The sequence below is a fragment of the Corvus cornix genome, chromosome 5 (assembly GCF_000738735.6).
Source record: "Corvus cornix cornix isolate S_Up_H32 chromosome 5, ASM73873v5, whole genome shotgun sequence".
Lineage (NCBI taxonomy): Eukaryota > Metazoa > Chordata > Aves > Passeriformes > Corvidae > Corvus > Corvus cornix.
In genome coordinates, this window is record NC_046335.1 from 54,349,332 (window position 1) to 54,367,378 (window position 18,047).

The 18,047-nt window shown below is 48.2% G+C and overlaps 1 protein-coding gene across 3 annotated transcripts in view; it reads right to left on the minus strand.

Annotated features, from left to right (window-relative positions):
- The window catches only part of PLCB2 (phospholipase C beta 2), a 36,359-nt gene extending 19,134 nt beyond the window's left edge, over nucleotides 1-17,225 (minus strand). For all 3 annotated transcript variants that reach the window (XM_010405337.4, XM_010405339.2, XM_019289408.2), the window contains exons 1-9: nucleotides 16,783-17,225; nucleotides 13,095-13,172; nucleotides 11,512-11,580; nucleotides 4,197-4,337; nucleotides 3,444-3,523; nucleotides 3,099-3,152; nucleotides 994-1,069; nucleotides 535-635; nucleotides 58-224 (exon numbers count right to left, since the gene is read on the minus strand). In XM_010405337.4, the coding sequence (XP_010403639.2) occupies nucleotides 58-224; nucleotides 535-635; nucleotides 994-1,069; nucleotides 3,099-3,152; nucleotides 3,444-3,523; nucleotides 4,197-4,337; nucleotides 11,512-11,580; nucleotides 13,095-13,172; nucleotides 16,783-16,866 (850 nt within the window). In that variant the 5' untranslated portion in view covers nucleotides 16,867-17,225. The remainder of the gene's footprint in view (nucleotides 1-57; nucleotides 225-534; nucleotides 636-993; nucleotides 1,070-3,098; nucleotides 3,153-3,443; nucleotides 3,524-4,196; nucleotides 4,338-11,511; nucleotides 11,581-13,094; nucleotides 13,173-16,782) is intronic.
- Between the last annotated feature and the right edge of the window lie 822 nt (nucleotides 17,226-18,047).

The window sequence follows — 18,047 nt, forward strand, 5'->3', positions numbered from 1 at the left end:
TCTTCTGCTCTTTCATCCCACCCCTACAGCAAGAGCTTTGGGCTGAACAAGACTCACCTCTCTGGATGTTAAACCCGCTAGGCTCATACTTCTCTATCAGGCTCTGCACCTGCTCAGGTTTGGCTGGTGGGAAGAGGATGTCATTGAGGCGAGTGTCACGCTGCTTCTTGTTGATGAACTTTGCCAGGTGCTCTTTGGTCATGTAGGGCTTTGCTTTTAGATGGCTGAAGTGAGAGAATCACAGTGGGGGGCAGAGGTAAGGCCTGGCAATTACTGAGGAAATCTTTTCACATAGGAGATGTTGATCCTTCCTCAGGCTGATCCTCCCTCTGGGCCCATGTATTTCAGGGTCCTGTAGCACAGTGAGGCCTCATCCTTTTCATTCAGGCTGTGAGTAAAGGCATTAAGTGACCTGGCATCCTGCCCTTCTAAAGCTTACGGCCAGACAAACCACATGGCATTAAATGCCCTCCTTTCTGTCTATCTTTTGCCACAAGAGATCAAGTTCTGGGCTGTGGCTTGAGGGAAACTTACTGTGAGGTAAATATCTCATCAATCTCAGGCCGCGGACACAGATTCATGAGGAACGTCTTGTACACAGGCTCTGGGAAGTCCTCAGGGTTGATAGCATCATTCTGAGAACGCAATGAAGACGTGTTAGGACCACAAACCTGTGACAGCTCTTACCTGTCACTGAACACCCACAGCTCAGCACTTGGCTGTGACAACCCCAGCAAGTGACAGGAACATCTGCCCGGGCGTTGCTGCTCCTTGTGCCACACAGGGCAAGTGCTGGAGTCACAAGTGTTACTGAAAGACAGTCAGAACTGATGCCAGCAGGCCAAAGTTAAGGCCTGGCAGTGGTAGAGTAAGGTAAGCAACTGCGAGCATCTCAGCTGATGGTTTTTCACAGCCAAGGGCATCCCAGTCAGGGCAGGGAAAATGATCCTTCTCAAGCTCATGAGACTTCTGGATATCCAGAGAAACCCTTACCTTGCCATTTGGCAGATGACAAGCACTTAATGCTTCTTCCACCCTCTTTTTGTCTGCAGGGAACATCTGAAAAATACTGACCAGACAGGCAAACAAACATCACCATGGAGCAGGAGGAGGTCAGGGGGCTGGAGCTGTGGGCAGTGCAAGACACTCCAAATGCACAGCAAGACAACTGTAAGCATGAACCAGCAAGGACAGACAGGGTTTCTCCAGGGGAGTAACTGAGGGACCGAGTTTGATAAACCTACACAGGAGTTTTTGACTGCTGATTTAAAGCAGAAGTTCTGTATTTCTGCTATGGACTCTGTTAGAGCCCTGTCACTCAAAATCCCTCTCCCACCCTTTCCTACCCCTCTTGGAGGTGCTTCCCATGGTACTGTGGAGAAGCAACAACAACTGAACTTTCCCTCCTCTCAGAACATCCCTGTCAACAGCACCATGGTCTCCTCCATGGATAAATCCAGCCTCAGCTCTGTTAAGCTCCTGGAATCACAGGTGCTCATAGCAAACAGGGGAACAAGGAGAGCCCTGTGCTGCCAGGTGGGAGTGGCTGGGGGGGACTGCAGCAGCTCATGCAAACCCTGCCCTTTGCAAGGCAAAACTGCAGCAGCTTTGGTGTGATTCCAAAGGGATTTACATATTTAAATGGAAAGGCAAATGCTCGTGGAATTTTCAGAATTTTCAGGAGTTTTGAAAGTCTTACATTCACCTGCACCTGGAGATACTGAGTATTTTTATAAACCTGGTTCTTAATATGGACTATTTTATGGTCTGCATTTTTACCATTCTGCAAGAAATGGGCACTGAGGAGAGGTACATCCTGTATCAGATTTTTTTTCTTGCTTGTTTCAGAGGAATAAGCCGGTTTCTCCCTGCAGCAATGCTACCTTGCTTGCATTTTAAAGATGAATTCAAAGCACTCTTCCCTAGTGTGTTATTCATTACAGACCTACACATTTTTAACAGCCCTTTGATGAATACTCTGGTTTCTGACAATGAAATTCTGCTGGTTGGTGGTTTAGAAAACAAATAACAAAAAATGTTTAGTGTTGAATAAAGCTCAGCCCTCCAGGAGCCCATTTAGTCAGCACAGCCCTAATCCAGCACAATTCTACCTTACAACACACCCTGGGGCCTGTGTTTATTTGGGGTGATTAGTGCTCGCCTCTTGTGATGCTGTAACACAGCACAGACCTAGAGCAGAGTGGTTCAAAACTTCCCAAACGCACTGTCTGCAGCTCCTTATTCTTAAAACAAAAGGTAATTTATGGACCCAAAAGGGAATTCAACATGGCAGTGCTGCCTTTTGTCATTCTATGAACTAAATCAACACAGATGAACTGAAGGACCAGCCCTGGAGCAATTTTACTTGGGAAGACACTGAATGGCACAAAATCAATTCCAGATTCATGCCACATAGTGCAGGGGAGAAGAGTTACAGGCTGGGCTTTGCTTCCCATTCTAATGAAAGCCCTACCTGATGCACAAGGCCAAGCTGGGGACAGGGAAGGACAAATCTCCTTCTGTTCTGCTCCTAAACCAGCACTAACACTGGCCCAGAGGCTGCTTCACTCTCATGCACATCCAGAGTGAAGGCTGAGGAACAGAGGAAATGGGGAAGGACTGGAGTGGCCACACAGGGAGAAAGCAGACAAAAAAAGCAAGGGAGCCCTGCTGCAGGTGAGGTGCAGAGTCCAGCAAAGAGCTCTCCAAATACAGAACTCCTTACAGGAAAGGAAAACAATCCTACACCTCATCGACCTTTCAGCTCAGGTTTGCAAAACAATCTGTGATCAGAATTTTACCAAAGTTACTTCGTTTTGTTGATTTTTTCTTGGCAACAGCCAGGAAGAGATATCTGTGGCTATTTAAGCCATTTCTTGCTGTAGATGAAGGCCACAAAGTCTCCTTTCCAGACTCAAATTATGTGTCACCTAGGTGCAGCAGGAGCCCTTCCATGGCCTGGACACAGAGGGAAAGTTCTCTGACTCCTAGGTGCAGGAAGAGCGGACAGCTGAAGCCGCTGAGCAACCATCCTCTCACCACTTGCTCTGCGCCTGTAGCCTGACTGAACACACAATAAAACAAATGTCCACACTCACTTCCGGACAGGAATCTTTCCCTCTTCATTCAGTTGCAACTTCAGCTTCACCAGACTGTGAAAAAAAACCCCAAACAAGATTACAAAAATGTACTTGTACAACCGTAAGAGATCCTACTAAGTAAGAAGAAAGGAAAACCATGCAATTGGGAAAACAATCTAACAGTGAGCTGAAAATCAGGGTTCTACAGACAATCAGCTTAACCTTGGCATGACCCAGGCCTCGGTCTGGAGACTTCCAAGGGACCTGGATGCCTAGAAGTTTGTTGGGTTTTTTTTCCCAGTACTGACAGAAAGGGCAGGACACAGATGTTTCAGAGAACAACGTTTCTCAGAAAGGACTTACATTTTCTCTAGGAAGGTGTAACGGGGAGCATTGTACGTGAGGGGATTCCGGGCAATGGCCATAATATCCTCAGCCCAGTCCTGGAACAAACAGGGCAGAGACAGTTGGGCACTATGGAACTGCTCCAAGTAGTCTACAGCAAACACAGAAAGGGCACAGAATCCTGGAATGGTTTGGGTTGGAAGGGACCTTAAAGCTCATCCAGTCCCACCCCCTGCCATGGGCAAGGACAGCTTCCGCTATCCCAGGTTGCTCCAAGCCCCGTTCAACCTGACCTTGGACACCTCCAGGGATCCAGGGGCAGCCACAGCTTCTTTGGGCAACCTGTGGCAGGACCTGCCCATCCTCACAGGGAAGAAATTCTTCTCACATCCACTCAAAATCTACCCTCTTCCAGTTTAAAACCGTTACCCCTTATCCTGTCTGATACTGCTGGGCTTGACTCTCTCACCTTCCTCCTGCCTATAAACACCAGGAGCTGAAACTTTTCCACTTCTCAGCTGCCTATTCATCCATACAAAACACATGAAGGACAACAATGGCCAGTGTTCTACTGGTCCTTCTCCATGCAGGGCAGAAGCTTCTAGAACTACAGAGATACCACACCTGACTGGAACATAAGCCTGCTTATAACCTTGTCAGCAATGCTGACAGAGCTCAGGGTCCTGTCTCCCCCCTCTCCTTTCCTACTCCCCACTGAATGCTCCAATCCTTAGTGGTTCCCAGTGCTTCCATGATCTCAGGCCCCAATACCTTGCAAATATTCTCCTTGTAGGACACAAAGTTATGGAAAGTGAGGTCAACCATGTCAGGGCCAGATACAATCGTCAGGGTCTTCAGCAGGAAGGTGCTGTAAGGGTAATCCAAGTTAAAAACCTCTCGGAGCTTCAGGGACTGCAAAAGAAACAGAACAGAAGGGGGTGACTGGAGAACGAGGGAAAAGTACCCAAAAAAAACCAGACCCCAATATATACATTGGCCCAAATTCACAGCAAGAATCTCAAGGGTTGCAAAACTGCTTAGTGCAATCCTCCTTTCCTTGGCTTTCCTTATTTTTTATCTTTATTCTGGAGTCTGCATTAGTGGATCCTCCATGAGACAAACCATCGTAACTAAGACCCCCGTACAAGTCTGAAAAAGTCAAAGTTGGAAACTGCTCTTAAAAAAATTTCTTCTGAAACTTCAGACTGGACTTGCAGACAAGCAGGGGAGGGTTTGGTCTGCTTGTGCCAGAGGTGTGTAACCAGCTGATTTTATCAAAATACACATGCTAAAAAAGTGTATTAGTGTGACACCATTATGTGTAACCTCCCTCCACGAAAAAGATGTTTTTTGGGACCCCCCGTCACCTCAAAGCTGGGTATTTTCCCTCCAAACCCCATTTCCTGCTGCTGTCAGTTGCTAGTAGTGGTTTTTTCCATAGCAATTCCAGTACCCTACAGCAATGGCTCACCAGAGACTTGTTTTGTTAACTGTAAGGCTCATCCGATTAGTGGTACTTGGATTGCAGCACCATATGAAAGTATTTATAGAATTCTTTAAATTATTCAGCACTTTCTGCATTCCTATGCGTGGTGTCACTAAGACAAGGTATCCAAGGTATCCCAGAGTTTTACTGATGGTGCTATTTATAATGGGAAGATAAAATTTCCTTTCCTAGACTAAAGCACAGCAATCCATTATCTGAAGTGCAGGACAAATCCCTGTCCAAGCAAACAAGGACCTGTCAGAGCACCTGCTCCTTTAGAAACTGGGCAAAATCCACAATCTGGGATTGTTAGAGCAGGTCAGACTTGGAAGTTAAACTGGAGCTGGAACGTGACTGCACCTTCAGGTTTCAGTCTGCACAGTATCACACACACAGTGGCATACACATTTTATAAGGAACTGCAGAATTTCTTCCACTGCAGTTTTCCAAATTTCTGGAGCATGTGCAATTTTGACACATCTGTAGCAAACAGGCATCTTTAAGACAAACAGGATGGGCTGGATTGTAACTCAGGGTCATCTGACTGCTGTCTCTCATTTTGGAAAAGCACCTCTCCAAGGGTGTAACTCTGAAACCTGTTTAATCCCAGAGCATTTGGAGGGAGGGAAGGGAAGGAATATGATTTGTCTGTTTTCTACAAGGGAATTTCTAAAATGGCTCCTTCTTGCCTTGTGAGCCATTTTCCTTCGCAGAACTGAGCACCACCAAACACCCACATCTCGTGGCAACTCCTTGTTGGAGCTCAGCTTTCCAGTGCCAGCGGTAAAGTGTTGGGATTTTAACTCCAAACTTAACTTCATCTTGCAAATGCACCAGCATTTGTTCAGCTCCAGGGCTGTACAGAAGAAGAGGCCCAAACAATGGTGAACTTGTGGTTGTGCTGAGCTCATTTCCTGTATTTGTTATCCGGGGCTCCTCCCAGCCCTTCCTTCTCTGCATGCTGCTCTCTAGCAGACATTCGTCACCTGGCTCTCTCCAGACCTCTCTGTTCAGGCCACGTCCCCAGCAACCCGAGCACTTTTGCCCTTATCCAGGCAATGATGCATCCAACACCCAAGGAAGATGTGGAGAGAGGACAAGAGACGGTGTGCAGGAGCTCGGAACCTGATGCCACATTGTGGCTCTCTCACAACCTGCACTCCTTTAGCACCTTGTGCCACAGCTTCACTCTGGGATTACTTACTGTCACCTTGCAGGTAGCCATAAAGGAAAAATAGGAATTGCTGCACAAAAAGCCAGGCACGCCATGCAAATCAGAAGGGAAACATTTAGCAAATCCCCTTAAAAAAAACCAAGCAGAAAACAACCTCCTGGCAGAGTGGCTGAAATATGGAGTCAGCTGGCATTTCACATCCCACCCTCCTGATTTCCCTAAAATCCTCAGCTGTACAGAGATCCCTAGTCCAGAGAGAAGCAAATTCTCATGCAAATATAAACAAATAGAGACAGATGCAGGACAGAGAGGGATGGTCCTTTCTCTGCTCGAAAGGGGGCAGAGCTAACTGACAGTGGGACCTGCTGTGTCACTGTGCCCTGACAGAGCTACATCTTGTGGCACTAGGACAACAAATCTTCTCTTTTGGAGAAGTCTTGTTTGGTTGCTAGGAGGGAAAAAGGAAGCCCCAAGATATTTCCAATGCCTTTGACTCTGAAGGTAACGCTCCTGTCCCCGTTAGCGTTGCTGCTCCATGCTGGAGATGATGGCTGTGGAATGGGGAGCCAAGCATCTCAGGGACACAGGCAGACAAAAATCCACAGTGAAGCACTCAGCTCTCAATGTCTTATCTAAAGGAACTGGAAAATGCAGCAGCTCAGATTCCCAGCCACAGAATAACCCACGGTGTTCTGCAATCCAGCAGGGACACACTGCCAGGGACAGAGAAGACTGTGTGGCCCCAGAGCTCACTGCCCAACGATGGCAGAGGCAGGAGGGCCCAGCACAGCAAAGGCCATCACTCACGTGCTCATTTCCTTGCTCAGCTCCTGCTCCATCATTTATAAATCCTTTGCCAGCCACAGGCTTGTACCTGCCTCTCTCTTGCACACTCACAGATCGGTGGCTCCATATGATCGCTCTCCAGTTGGAGGGCTGGAATTAGACTTAGTTCAACTCCATCCTGGGCTCACAAGTTGCTGAATCCCAATGCCAGAGCTGTTCATCCCCTGTGCTGCAGCAGAACCACTGACCACCCGCAGTGTTAACAGCCCACGGCTCACAGCCCATGGCTCCAAGGGCACTTGATTGTCCTGCATGGTTCCTGAACATTCCCACTGGCTCCAACTTTGTCTCAAAACATGATGAGTGAAATACCTCGGTATCATTTTCTCCCTGTACATGTGCAGTCCAGGCTGCATCTCTAGGTTCAACACCAACAGAATGTGGAGAGAGGATGAAGCTGGCTTACAGTCATGACAACCAGAAAGCACAAATTTTGTTTTTATTAAAAAATGTGCCTGTCTCAAAGCCAATGCCTCCTGAAACATCTAAACAAACCCCAAGACATGTCCAACAGCCCAAAAGTCTGGCCTAAAACATTGTGTATTTTGGCCTTAATTATTATTACATTCTCTGTCAGCATTCTGGGGTCTTGGTGCCTCAAAAAAAGAAACCACAAAAAGCCCCACAAATGGAGCAGCCCTTACTGTTCCTCATCACCGAAATGAAAACACAGACCTGAGTGTAAATAACAGCCTGATCTGTATCAGCACACTGCTGAACTACACTCAATTTTTAATCTTGTCTCCTTGCTGTTCAGAGGCCCTGCTCATTCTTATCTTTATTACTCTTGAACACGAGCCAAAGTTCATTCTGCCCCATCTAAAAAAAAAAAAAATTCCGTGAAGAAAAGTCACGGCAGAAACGCGAATCTGCTCTCAAAGAACCTCGCACAGGCGGGTGAGCAGGGGAACCCTGCACAGGCGGAGGAGGGGCCAGGGAGGATTCTGCTCTCTGGTGAGACGAGGGCTGGGGAGGGCAGGCTAGGGCCATTCCCATTTGGAGGTGGCTCCTATGGCTGCCAGCTCTTAGTGAGTCCCTTTTCAGGCTGTGGTGGGCACTACCTGCTCCCTAACCATCCCTAACCACAGATGGGATCCCAGCTGTGACCTGTGCTGGCAGTGCACACAACAGCAGGTCCCTTCTCAAGTGGTTTTCCGCATGGGTGCTTTGGTGTTATTCTTCTTGCTGCGTGTAGAGGTTACAAAGAAAAACCCCAAACCTCCTGCTCGGTGGTGGGAAAGTGCTACTGAAAGGAGGGACCTCCCAACATCCAGAGTGACCCACCCCCTCCCAGGGAGACTCCAGTGCCATGGGACTGGAAAACTCAGGGCATGTTACACCCTTGAGACAGAGCCCAAGCCTGCACAGCCCCTTGCTGTGGAAAGCAGTGGCGCAGATGCTCTCCATACAGCACACTCCCCTTCCTCTGGAATTCCTTCAGTCACAATCCAGTAGGAAAACCAGGCCACATGCTTTGCCTCAGAGCAGCTGCGGCTTCACTGGGGCATCACTTGCAGGGAAGGGGAAAGGATGCTCCTTTTGTTGATGGCGCCATCCACAGCTCTTCCTACAGCTGTGATCCTGTTCTGCTTGTCCTAATCTTCCTCCTAAATAAGGCCGATGGCTCATTTCTTCTCCACCTTCAGGCAGTGAAATAACTCTTTGTATTAATTCCAACAGTTCTATTCCACAACCATTCCAAGCCACTATTTTGTAACAGGGCAGACAGCACCCATGTTCATTCTTCCACCTCAAAACAGATCTTTGTTTGCTTCACCACACCAGTTTTTTATATTAATACCTTTTGTAACAACGCCCCAGACAGCTGCCCCATGTGGAGGGTGTGGTGGTTTATGTGAAGAAATTTTCCCTGCTTTCTGCATTCCTTTGTGAAATTCTGTTCTCAGGAGAGCCAAATGAACATGACCCTGAGGGCTTTCAGCCAGAGGCATCATGGATAGCAGAGCTACGTGTAAGTAAGAGTTTTCCAGACCCAGATAGCACATCTTTGGTTCAACACCCCTTTCAGTGCCCACACAAGACCTCCCAGGATCCACAAAGAAAAGGTGGATAAGGAGCCAGACTAGTGCATTTTACTACATGTTATCACAGAATTCCAGAAAACTCCCTGAAATAAAAAGGGGAGTTATTTGAAATGAGTTTCTGTAAAATGCAGAATTCAAAAAGCACTTGGGATTTTCACAGCAAAGGCTGTCATCAAGTGCATCACTTCTGCCCACTGAGAATACTTAATAAATCAGTCAGTGCTTGACCTTTGCTTTGTTGTTCTTCAAAAATGAGCTGCAGCCAATTCCCAGGACTCTGAAATCCCATCCCTGACATATTACAACAGCTAGAACAGAGCAGCTCCATTCAGGTGCCATGGGGAAAACTCTGAAACAGGGCAAACGCACTGGCACTTCCCTGACACATTCCTGCAGCTCCCAGCAATCTAGGATTCAGCAGCTTCCTAACCCAGAGGCATTATCTCACATTTAATACCCTCCAAGGGCATTTCCTTCTTGTACTGACATTTTACACTCACTTTTCCATGACTGTGCCAGAAGCATCACCCATGGCATGGTGACATGAGGTGGGACAGCAGCAGCAGCACCGCCTGCTTGTGCCAGTCCTACCTCTGGAAAATTCCACCTGATATGGAACTCCTGCACTGGAAGAAACCCTGAGTAAGTACTTCAAACCCTGAGTAACTGCTTCAAACCCTGAGTAACTGCTTCGTGCTCCCCTTCTCCATTCAACTCCTGATTTTACAGCACTCCACATCCCATTCACCTTACTCCTTCTGCCAGAATACAGTCCCTTCTGCTCAGGTGCTCTGCCCCCAGCAGCCACTTCATTCCTTTGTTAATCCTGCTGCTCTTCCATACCTTTTCCAGTTCTCGCCTAATTTGAGAGTGCACTAGAACTGCAGATAAATATGGGTCCATCTGGGGTGTACACAACAGCATGACTTCCTAATTACTTCCTTATAATTCCTAACATGCAATTTACTTTTAGGGGGCAAATACTGCTGAACACTACATTGATATTTTACCATACACCCACAAAGTTTTCTGATATCAACAGTCAACTCAGGGCCTGTTATTACTGAAGGATGAGGGATTTTTTCTGCATGCATTGCCTGATTTTTATCTGTATAAAATGTATCTCCCATTAGATCATGCAGTCAATCAGCAATTCAAGGTCTTCCTACAAACCAGATTTTTTTACCCCAAATAACTCTGTACCATTGGCAAACCGTCTTCTCCTGGTACTCTCCAATTACCCTTCCTTAACTAATTCCTAAAATCTAGGACATGTTTCTCCAGCCACCTCATGGCCTCAGTATCTCCACCAGCAATTTATCATCTATATCAAAGATCAATTCATTTTGCCAACAGGTTACTCCTCGAAGTTTAACACCCTAGAAAAGAGTATCTCATACCTCTCCTTTAAGTCAGCCTCTTCCTTAGCGTGTGCCATCTGGAAGGCAGCACCAACTCTAACAGCCCCAAATATTTTATTCTCTCAAATGAAAATCCAACCTCCTGACAGTATTTTTAAGCACAGTTCTCACAAAACAAGTGGGAGACAAAATTTTAGGCTCATTGAAAACTCAAGTATGTTCCATTCTAGTGAATTTCTAAGGTGAAAGGCAGTTTCTCTGAAAGAAATACGATTTTTAAGAAGATGGGTACTGTTCTTGAGCTCTGCTATGCCTTTAGTACCCACTTTATTATGGTGTTTTGAGAAATACTGGTCTTGGGGAGCTCTGAACAGACATTTTCAGAGCAGATTGAGAAAACAGACACACAACTTATGCAAAAAGCTGCTTGAGGCTCAGTAGATATTGCAAAACCTTTCCCTTTTGCCTTAGAGAGGCACCTGTGTCACCCGCCATCAGCTTTACTCCTTTGGTCCCTTTCCACCTTTGAGCTTTACTGCAGTTTTCTGCTTGCCTTTTCCATACACGGAAAAGTTAAAAACAAACAAAAAAAAGTCACAGAAACAAAATCCTAACAAGGGCTGCAAGAAGCTTCAATTATAACTGAAATCAAGAACAAAGCCCTGATCATGTGCAAATGTAAGAATATTGGGGGGAGGGGAACAAACAAATTTTTCTGAATATGCATTTTCTTCCCTTTAAAGGGAAAAAACCCATCACACACTGTTGGAATGGCATTGTAACTCCGGGTTTGTGGGCACCCTATGCATCCTTACACAAAAGCAGCTCCGGTGACTCAGTGGAGGAGCATCAGAGTCTCCAGCAAGACTTACCAGTGCAGCAGCACACTTGGAAGGGGAATTGGTTTTCCTGGCTTTCTGATATATTCCTTCCAATGAGCCCATCTACTATAGTCTGGAAGAGCCGCTTTTGGGTGCACAGAGGGCCCCTGGGAGGTCAGGGACCAGAGTCAAGATGGCTTTTCTGTATTTACATAGCTGTGATGTAAGGAGATGAAATCCTCTCTACCTTCTTCCTACAGAAATCCAGGACAAACTGCCTGAGCTCCTGCCAAAACCACAGGCAGCCCTGCCTTTCCACTGAAACACCAGATAGAAAAAAGCTATGGACTCACCTTGGGCATTTTGGCAAATCGCCCTGCTCGGGTGTCTCGGATGCTGGTGATATCCAGAATTTCCCTTTCCTACAACAGAATAAGGACAAGGAAAATGAGGAAAGATAAAGGAGGAAGGAAAGCACTCCATGACAGAGCCCCCAGAAGCTGTAAAGCAGGTTTGGCTCAGTGTCCTTCCCCGTGGAAGGGCTCTCCCAGCAGGAACAAGGCAGAGAGGGAAGCCATTCCCACAGAGGACACTGCACAGCCTTCCCCAGGCAGCTCCTCCATGTCCTCACTACTGGCTTGTTGTCTTGCTTGTTCTTTTAATATTCAACCTGAACTTCCTTCCTCTGTTACTAATTTTTCTTCTCACCATGGGTCTGGAGAACAAATTATACTTGTTGCAGCAGATAATATTATTTTCCAAGATCACAATACAGGACAATGTAGATGCCATTTCTTCTGGGTGTATCCCCATTTTATTGTTAAGCAGGAGAGTAATTTTACTCCTAATCCCACACCTTTCTGAGGCCCTAGGGCAAAAACAGTTCTGTTTACTTCAGCTGCTAATCAACAGCACTTTCCAGGAATGCGAGACCCCTTCCAGTCTGGGTTTCCTTGTGGCAGCTATGCTTCCTTCCCCCAACCCCTTTCCCAGGTATCCCAATGAAATAGCTCCCTTTCCATGGTGACACCAGCTCCCCTTGCCTCACTTCTTCTTGCTGGAACCCTTAGAGCAGAAATTCTACTGCCCAAGTGGACTTTGAAAGCAGAACAGGAGTGACAGAGACATCGAAGGGTGTGACCGTCCCCAGCGTTGTGACACTGTCCTCGTGGGGATGTGGCTGCAGCAGTGCCCGGCCTCAGCTGGCACTGGGCACAATCTCTGGAAAGGCAGAGTTCACCCAAAGCACCAGGTCCTTGGCCAGGGCCTGTGCAGGACTGACTGACTCTGCCATGGCATGTAGGTCAGGCAGAGGAAGTAGAGCTGAAGCACAGCCTGCTCTGGAAAGCGGAAGCCCAGCCTTCCACCTCCCTTCTCCATTACTTGATGCTACTCATCAGGGAGGAACTGAATTCGCTTTCCTGCATGTGTTGCCTCTCCCTCTCCTCCAGCAGCTGGCATCCTGTGCTTTGCTCCAGCAGCCTGCACACATCATCCTGAGTACAACTCACTCTCCAGACTCCACATAAGCCCTACATCACTATGGTCACTACTTTTTAATTAAAAAGTCTAAAACCCCAATGAGCCAGTTAATGGCCCCACTGTACAGGTTAGGAGAATCCTGTCTCTTGCTGGGTGACAGGGATATCAGCACAACTGTTCTCAATGATATGTCCTTTGAAGGACATGTAATGAGCTCTGCAGGAGTCAAAATGCCAGCATGACGGGCACAGAAAAGCCACACTCACACCTTCAGTTCTTGCTCTTTCCTGGTGCTGTGAAGACCAACCTGCCACTGATCAGCTCCCACTCCTTGGTGAGGTGTCCCTGCTAAGAGGAACGAGCGTGGCAGTTTGCTCCCAACTTGCAGTGTTGTCATCTCACACAAACCTGACCTGGCTGGTTGGAGCCCAAGCTGTGCAGTCTCAGCACTTACCGTGCTCTGATAGGTCCAGTACACATAAAAGCCCTTGGGATCCACTCGGAGAATCACAGGAGAAGCACTCGATGTTTCCTGACAAAAAAACAGCAAAAGAAAGAATGCTGGCACCTTGGGTGACTTGGAGAAAACATCCTGGGACACGAGGTTCCCACTTCAAATACAGACCTAGGCAGGTGAACACCCTCTGGGATTTATAGGAATGAACCCAAGGATTTTAGGACATCTCCAGAGTGACACTGTGAGGCTCTGGAAGCTGAAGCCTGAGTCTCACCTAACCCGTGCATTTAACAAGAACAGCTCTCTTGGAGCTTTCTACACAAAGAACTGGGAGAACAAAGTATCTGGACATTCAATTAATGGTTTCATTTGAAAAGTCTGCCTTGACCTGCTTCATTCTACAAGCTCAGGAGAAGCCCAGGCCAAGGAGAGAAAGCATTCATCCATGGCATCTCCCATCCAGGTGCTCATGCTGATTACCTGGGCTCCAGTCAGGAAGGCTTCAAGGAGGGGATGCATCAATGCAGCCTCATTATGCTGCTTTAGGTGGGGATTCTGAAACTCCACAGACCATCTCTACACAGACTATCAAAAGAAGCAGCTATGCAGACTCCCACACCAGAGACGCAAATCAGACGAAATTATTTGGGGCTGATCCTAAACCCCACACAGCCATTTCTGGGAAGGTTCCAGCTTCAATTCAGGAAGCTGCTAAGATGAAACCAGTAATGAAATCTGGAAGTTGTACTTGTCTCTTGGCCTCAGGTTCTTCAGGTTGTTACTCAACTCATATTTCACTCTAGAGTGTATCTGGATTTTCAGGGACCTCCATTTCCATGCTCAATATTTACAGTAAACTGCTCATTGCACAGCACATCATATGTGGTCCTTTTACTCCCTCCTGTCTTCCTCCCACTGTGCCAGGGCCAGCGCCAGCCTGCCCAGCACCATGTCCGTATCCCCAGAGCTCCTGGTTGTCTCCCTGCACACGTGGCCATGGAGAGCAGAACAGGCCCCACGGTACCACCACAGAGTATTGTGCCATGTTCTAGATTACCCTTATCTCCCACAAAGCAGCTTTCTGGAGGGCAAGCTGAGGGTGCAAGGCAGCTGCTGCCAGCTGGGCTCCTGGGCAGGGCCAGGCCTGCCTGGGGATGCAGGCAGCCTCTCCAATGCAGTGGCTCCTGGCAGCAAGGGAAATGGGCAATCCTACAGAACACAGTCTGGCAGCCAGACTGGCTGCTTCTCACTCTATGGGGCAGAAAGCAAACACTGTCTGCTAAAATCCTGTAATCCATAATCTTTCAGAGATAGGAACAGTTTTGACTCTACTAAGAGGACTCAGAGGCAGCACAGAGCCAAACCCACACCCATCTGCACCTCTTAAGAGGTCAGCTACTACCCTGTGCCCTACCTGGGGTTCTGATAGGGTTTCCAGATGGCTCTTTAACTCAGCTACCACCCATGTAGTAGGACTTCACCTCTTCAGTATGCTTAGGAGCCCCAGCTTGCTGGATGCTGAACAAATACAGACCTAGGCAGGTGAACACCCTCTGGGATTTATAGGAATGAACCCAAGGATTTTAGGACATCTCCAGAGTGACACTGTGAGGCTCTGGAAGCTGAAGCCTGAGTCTCACCTAACCTGTGCAGAGCTGCTCCTTACCCCGAGGTACCTAACGCTGTGGGACAGGTGAGAACAGTCCTGCCTGTCAGGGATCCATTGCTCTCTCCTCTAAACAGTGCCTTACCAAAGCTGGACAAGGCAAGGGCTCTGTAGAAAAAGCGTGGGTTTGCTTTTTTTGCTGGAAGGCCCTAGTTCAGTCCCAAGCTGAACCGTGATGTAAGAGGCCAATCTGATCTTCCTTAACTCCTTTGCCTCACTTACAGTGGAAGGAGTTCAAAACTGTTACCAACAGCACAGTCAGGTCAATTGAAAGGGATATAAAAACATAACAGTCATGAATTCTAAAGCACAGCAATCCTGCAGTCTGGAGTTCTCATCATCATCCTCTGCAGCCTGTTCTAACCCATGGATTGGGAAAGCCCAGTGTGATGGAGCAATGTGACCAGAACAGCCCACTCATGGAGAAGCCTTTCTTTATTGGTGGAGACCAAGCCTATAAACTACTTAGTTGAGGCAACCTTTTAGAAATGTTTACAAATATATAAACCTTAGGGAAAGATCCAGACAGGAATTGAGCTCACTAATCAACAGCAACAGCAGCAAATAAACACTTGGTGGGTCTTGGAAGCCTGACTTGACTCCCCTTGGGTTTCAAGGGAACTTATCCCAGGAATACCCAGTGAAGTACTTAACAGCTTCCAGTTTTTGGGAGAGTGGTCCCCAAGGACTGAGCACAAAGTCATCAGCAATTTTAGACAAGTTTTGTTACTGTTATTCTGAGAAAGCAGATCCCTGTTCAAATTCTAAGAAGCCCCGAGTGCACATTGCAGGCAGTGGGCTTACAGGAAAGAGGAAGGCTGCGCTTTTCACTGTACCCTGGTGTCATCCTCCTGTTTATGTACCTCTAATGGAGCAACTGGCAGCCATATTCCAAGCCATATTCCTCACATCCATCCTTTCTGCCAGCTGCACAGTACACTGCTCTCATTTCTCAGTGCCTCTGGACCAGCCTGCTGATGTTGCACACAGATGATCCGCTCCCCCACACACTCCTTTGGGACTTTAACACTGTACTCCAGCTTCACACCCACAAAAGTGCTAATCCCTTCTTCACTGCTGCTGCAGGCTCCTTCTGATCATCTCATTTGCAACACCACATGAACAATCTCCCCAGATCCCTCCGAATAACCACAACCTGGGCTCCCCCTGCTTTTATCAACATTCATGCTCAACAGCAGACAATCCATCTCCAGACAGCATGGATGGGCAGCCGCTCTCCTCCTGCTTGGGTATGTGGATGCTAGGGTAAACACTCCTTTGCCCCCATAGAAAGTGAGGAGGGGAACCCTTACATTCCAACGAACTGCTGCTGCTCTACACTTTCTTCCCCTCACACAGAAAGGCAGTGGCTGCAAAGCAGCTGTTTTGAAGGTACAGAGGACAGTGAGCTGGAGTGAGCAGCAGCTTGCTGCAGCACCCTGAGGCTCCAGCCCTGTTAAAGCACAGGCCCTTTGCTGCTCGGTCATTCCCAGACCCAGGGGCCGGGCAGGCGTGGGAGGCCATGGCTCACCCCCGATCCACTCAGGCAACAGGGCCATAAGAGGAAGCAACTTGGAGCCTGATTTCATCTATGTCTGCAAAGTGAGCACTCTTTGCTCTAGAGTAGATCCTAGCCCTCACGCTCCTCCAGAAAGTCCAAATGTGGCATATGCATCACACCCACAGAGACTCCCAGCAGCAACCACCTTCCTGAGGGCTGGACCTTGTGTCCTACACCAGAGGCTGCACACAGACCCAGTGCACACTCACTCCATTTGTTTCCATCCTCCTCAACAAGAGGTGCAGAAATCACATCCCCAACCCCTTATACACACATCCTTGATTTCAGTCCTCAGCTTTCCTGTTCTTCCCAGTTCCCTCTCCCTGTCCAGAGACCTCTGCTGTCAAGTGGGATACCACATGGAACACAGGCTCCCAGCCTCCCCACAAACCGTGACCCAACCAGTGTCTCCCTGCCACCACAGACACAGCCTAGGGAAGGAACACCCCAGTACTCACATCATCCCATTTGATGAAGCGGTCACCCTTGCACAGGTACTCCTTCACCTCCGTGGGCTGCAGAACAGGGTTCAGCACGGACATGGTCCTGCAGATGTGCTCCTCAGCTACCAGAAGCAAGAGCAGCTGCACAGTTCACTCCTCCTTAGCCCCCTCTCCTCTATCTCTGTCTCTCACGTGGTAGGGCGTTCTGCCATGGCCACTGTTGGCATCGGAGAGCAAACAGCCTCTTATATCCCAGCCCAATTTAGGAGGGGCAGGGGCAGGCAGGCGACGAGCAATGAATCTGCATTGTAAATCAACAGCTCTCCAGGCAAGCAGAGCCTCACCCAAGGTCACCCAGAAGAAGGCTAGCGATGGCTGGGGTGCTCGTGGGCACACACGCCCACCGTCCCTCGGGCGGGATCCACTCCTTGGAGCTGTGCTGGTGAGGCACCCGGCTCAGTGAACTTCCGCAACTCAACTTCCTTAAATGCTCTCTTGACGAACTACAGGCATTGCCAGAAACGCTCCAACTGCTTCAGCAGCTGTGGTTACGGAACAACTCAGCTCCAGCTACAAGCAGACTGCCCCCTTCATGCAACAGGCCAGACGTCCCAGGAAACAAACTCATTCCTTGCTCTGGACAGATTCCATTTCTGGGGCCACTCACTGCACTGTCCAGTCTTAAACAGTTTTCCTTTCTCTTATGGGCTCTTCTGAGTGTCAACCTCAAAGTGAGACAGACCAGCAGAGCAGCTGGAAATTCCCCAGATGAAGTAAAACATTCCCAGAGTCCCAAGGAACTGCACTATTCCCTGGATTCACTTGGGTCTGCAGCAGATATGTGGGGCACAGAACAGGAAAGGTGGGCACGGTGGGGATTATAGTGACAAGGCTGCAGGGAAGTGACCAAAAGTAGAACAGGTTATAGGCAAACAGGGCCGAAATGAGACTCTGCTCCTGACCTTGGAACAAAGGAATTCCATGTGGGCAGCAGAAGAGGAAAGGAGCTCCACTGGCTGATGGGCACTGGCTAACCTGGAGAGTGGATTATGAAAAGGCCTGACACGGGCAAGATCAATTTTAGTCAGAGGCAGACTAAATTACAAGTGGTGATAACTGTGCTATGATTGCTGTGGATTCCCAGGCACACGGTGGGATGTCATCCTCTTCTCCTATCAAAGCCAAGGTGTGGCACTTGCCATTGCTCAAGAGGGACAAGCTGCTGGCAAAAGTAGCACAGACTCTCTAAGAAGGGGGGAGCAAACCCCCCCACACACTGT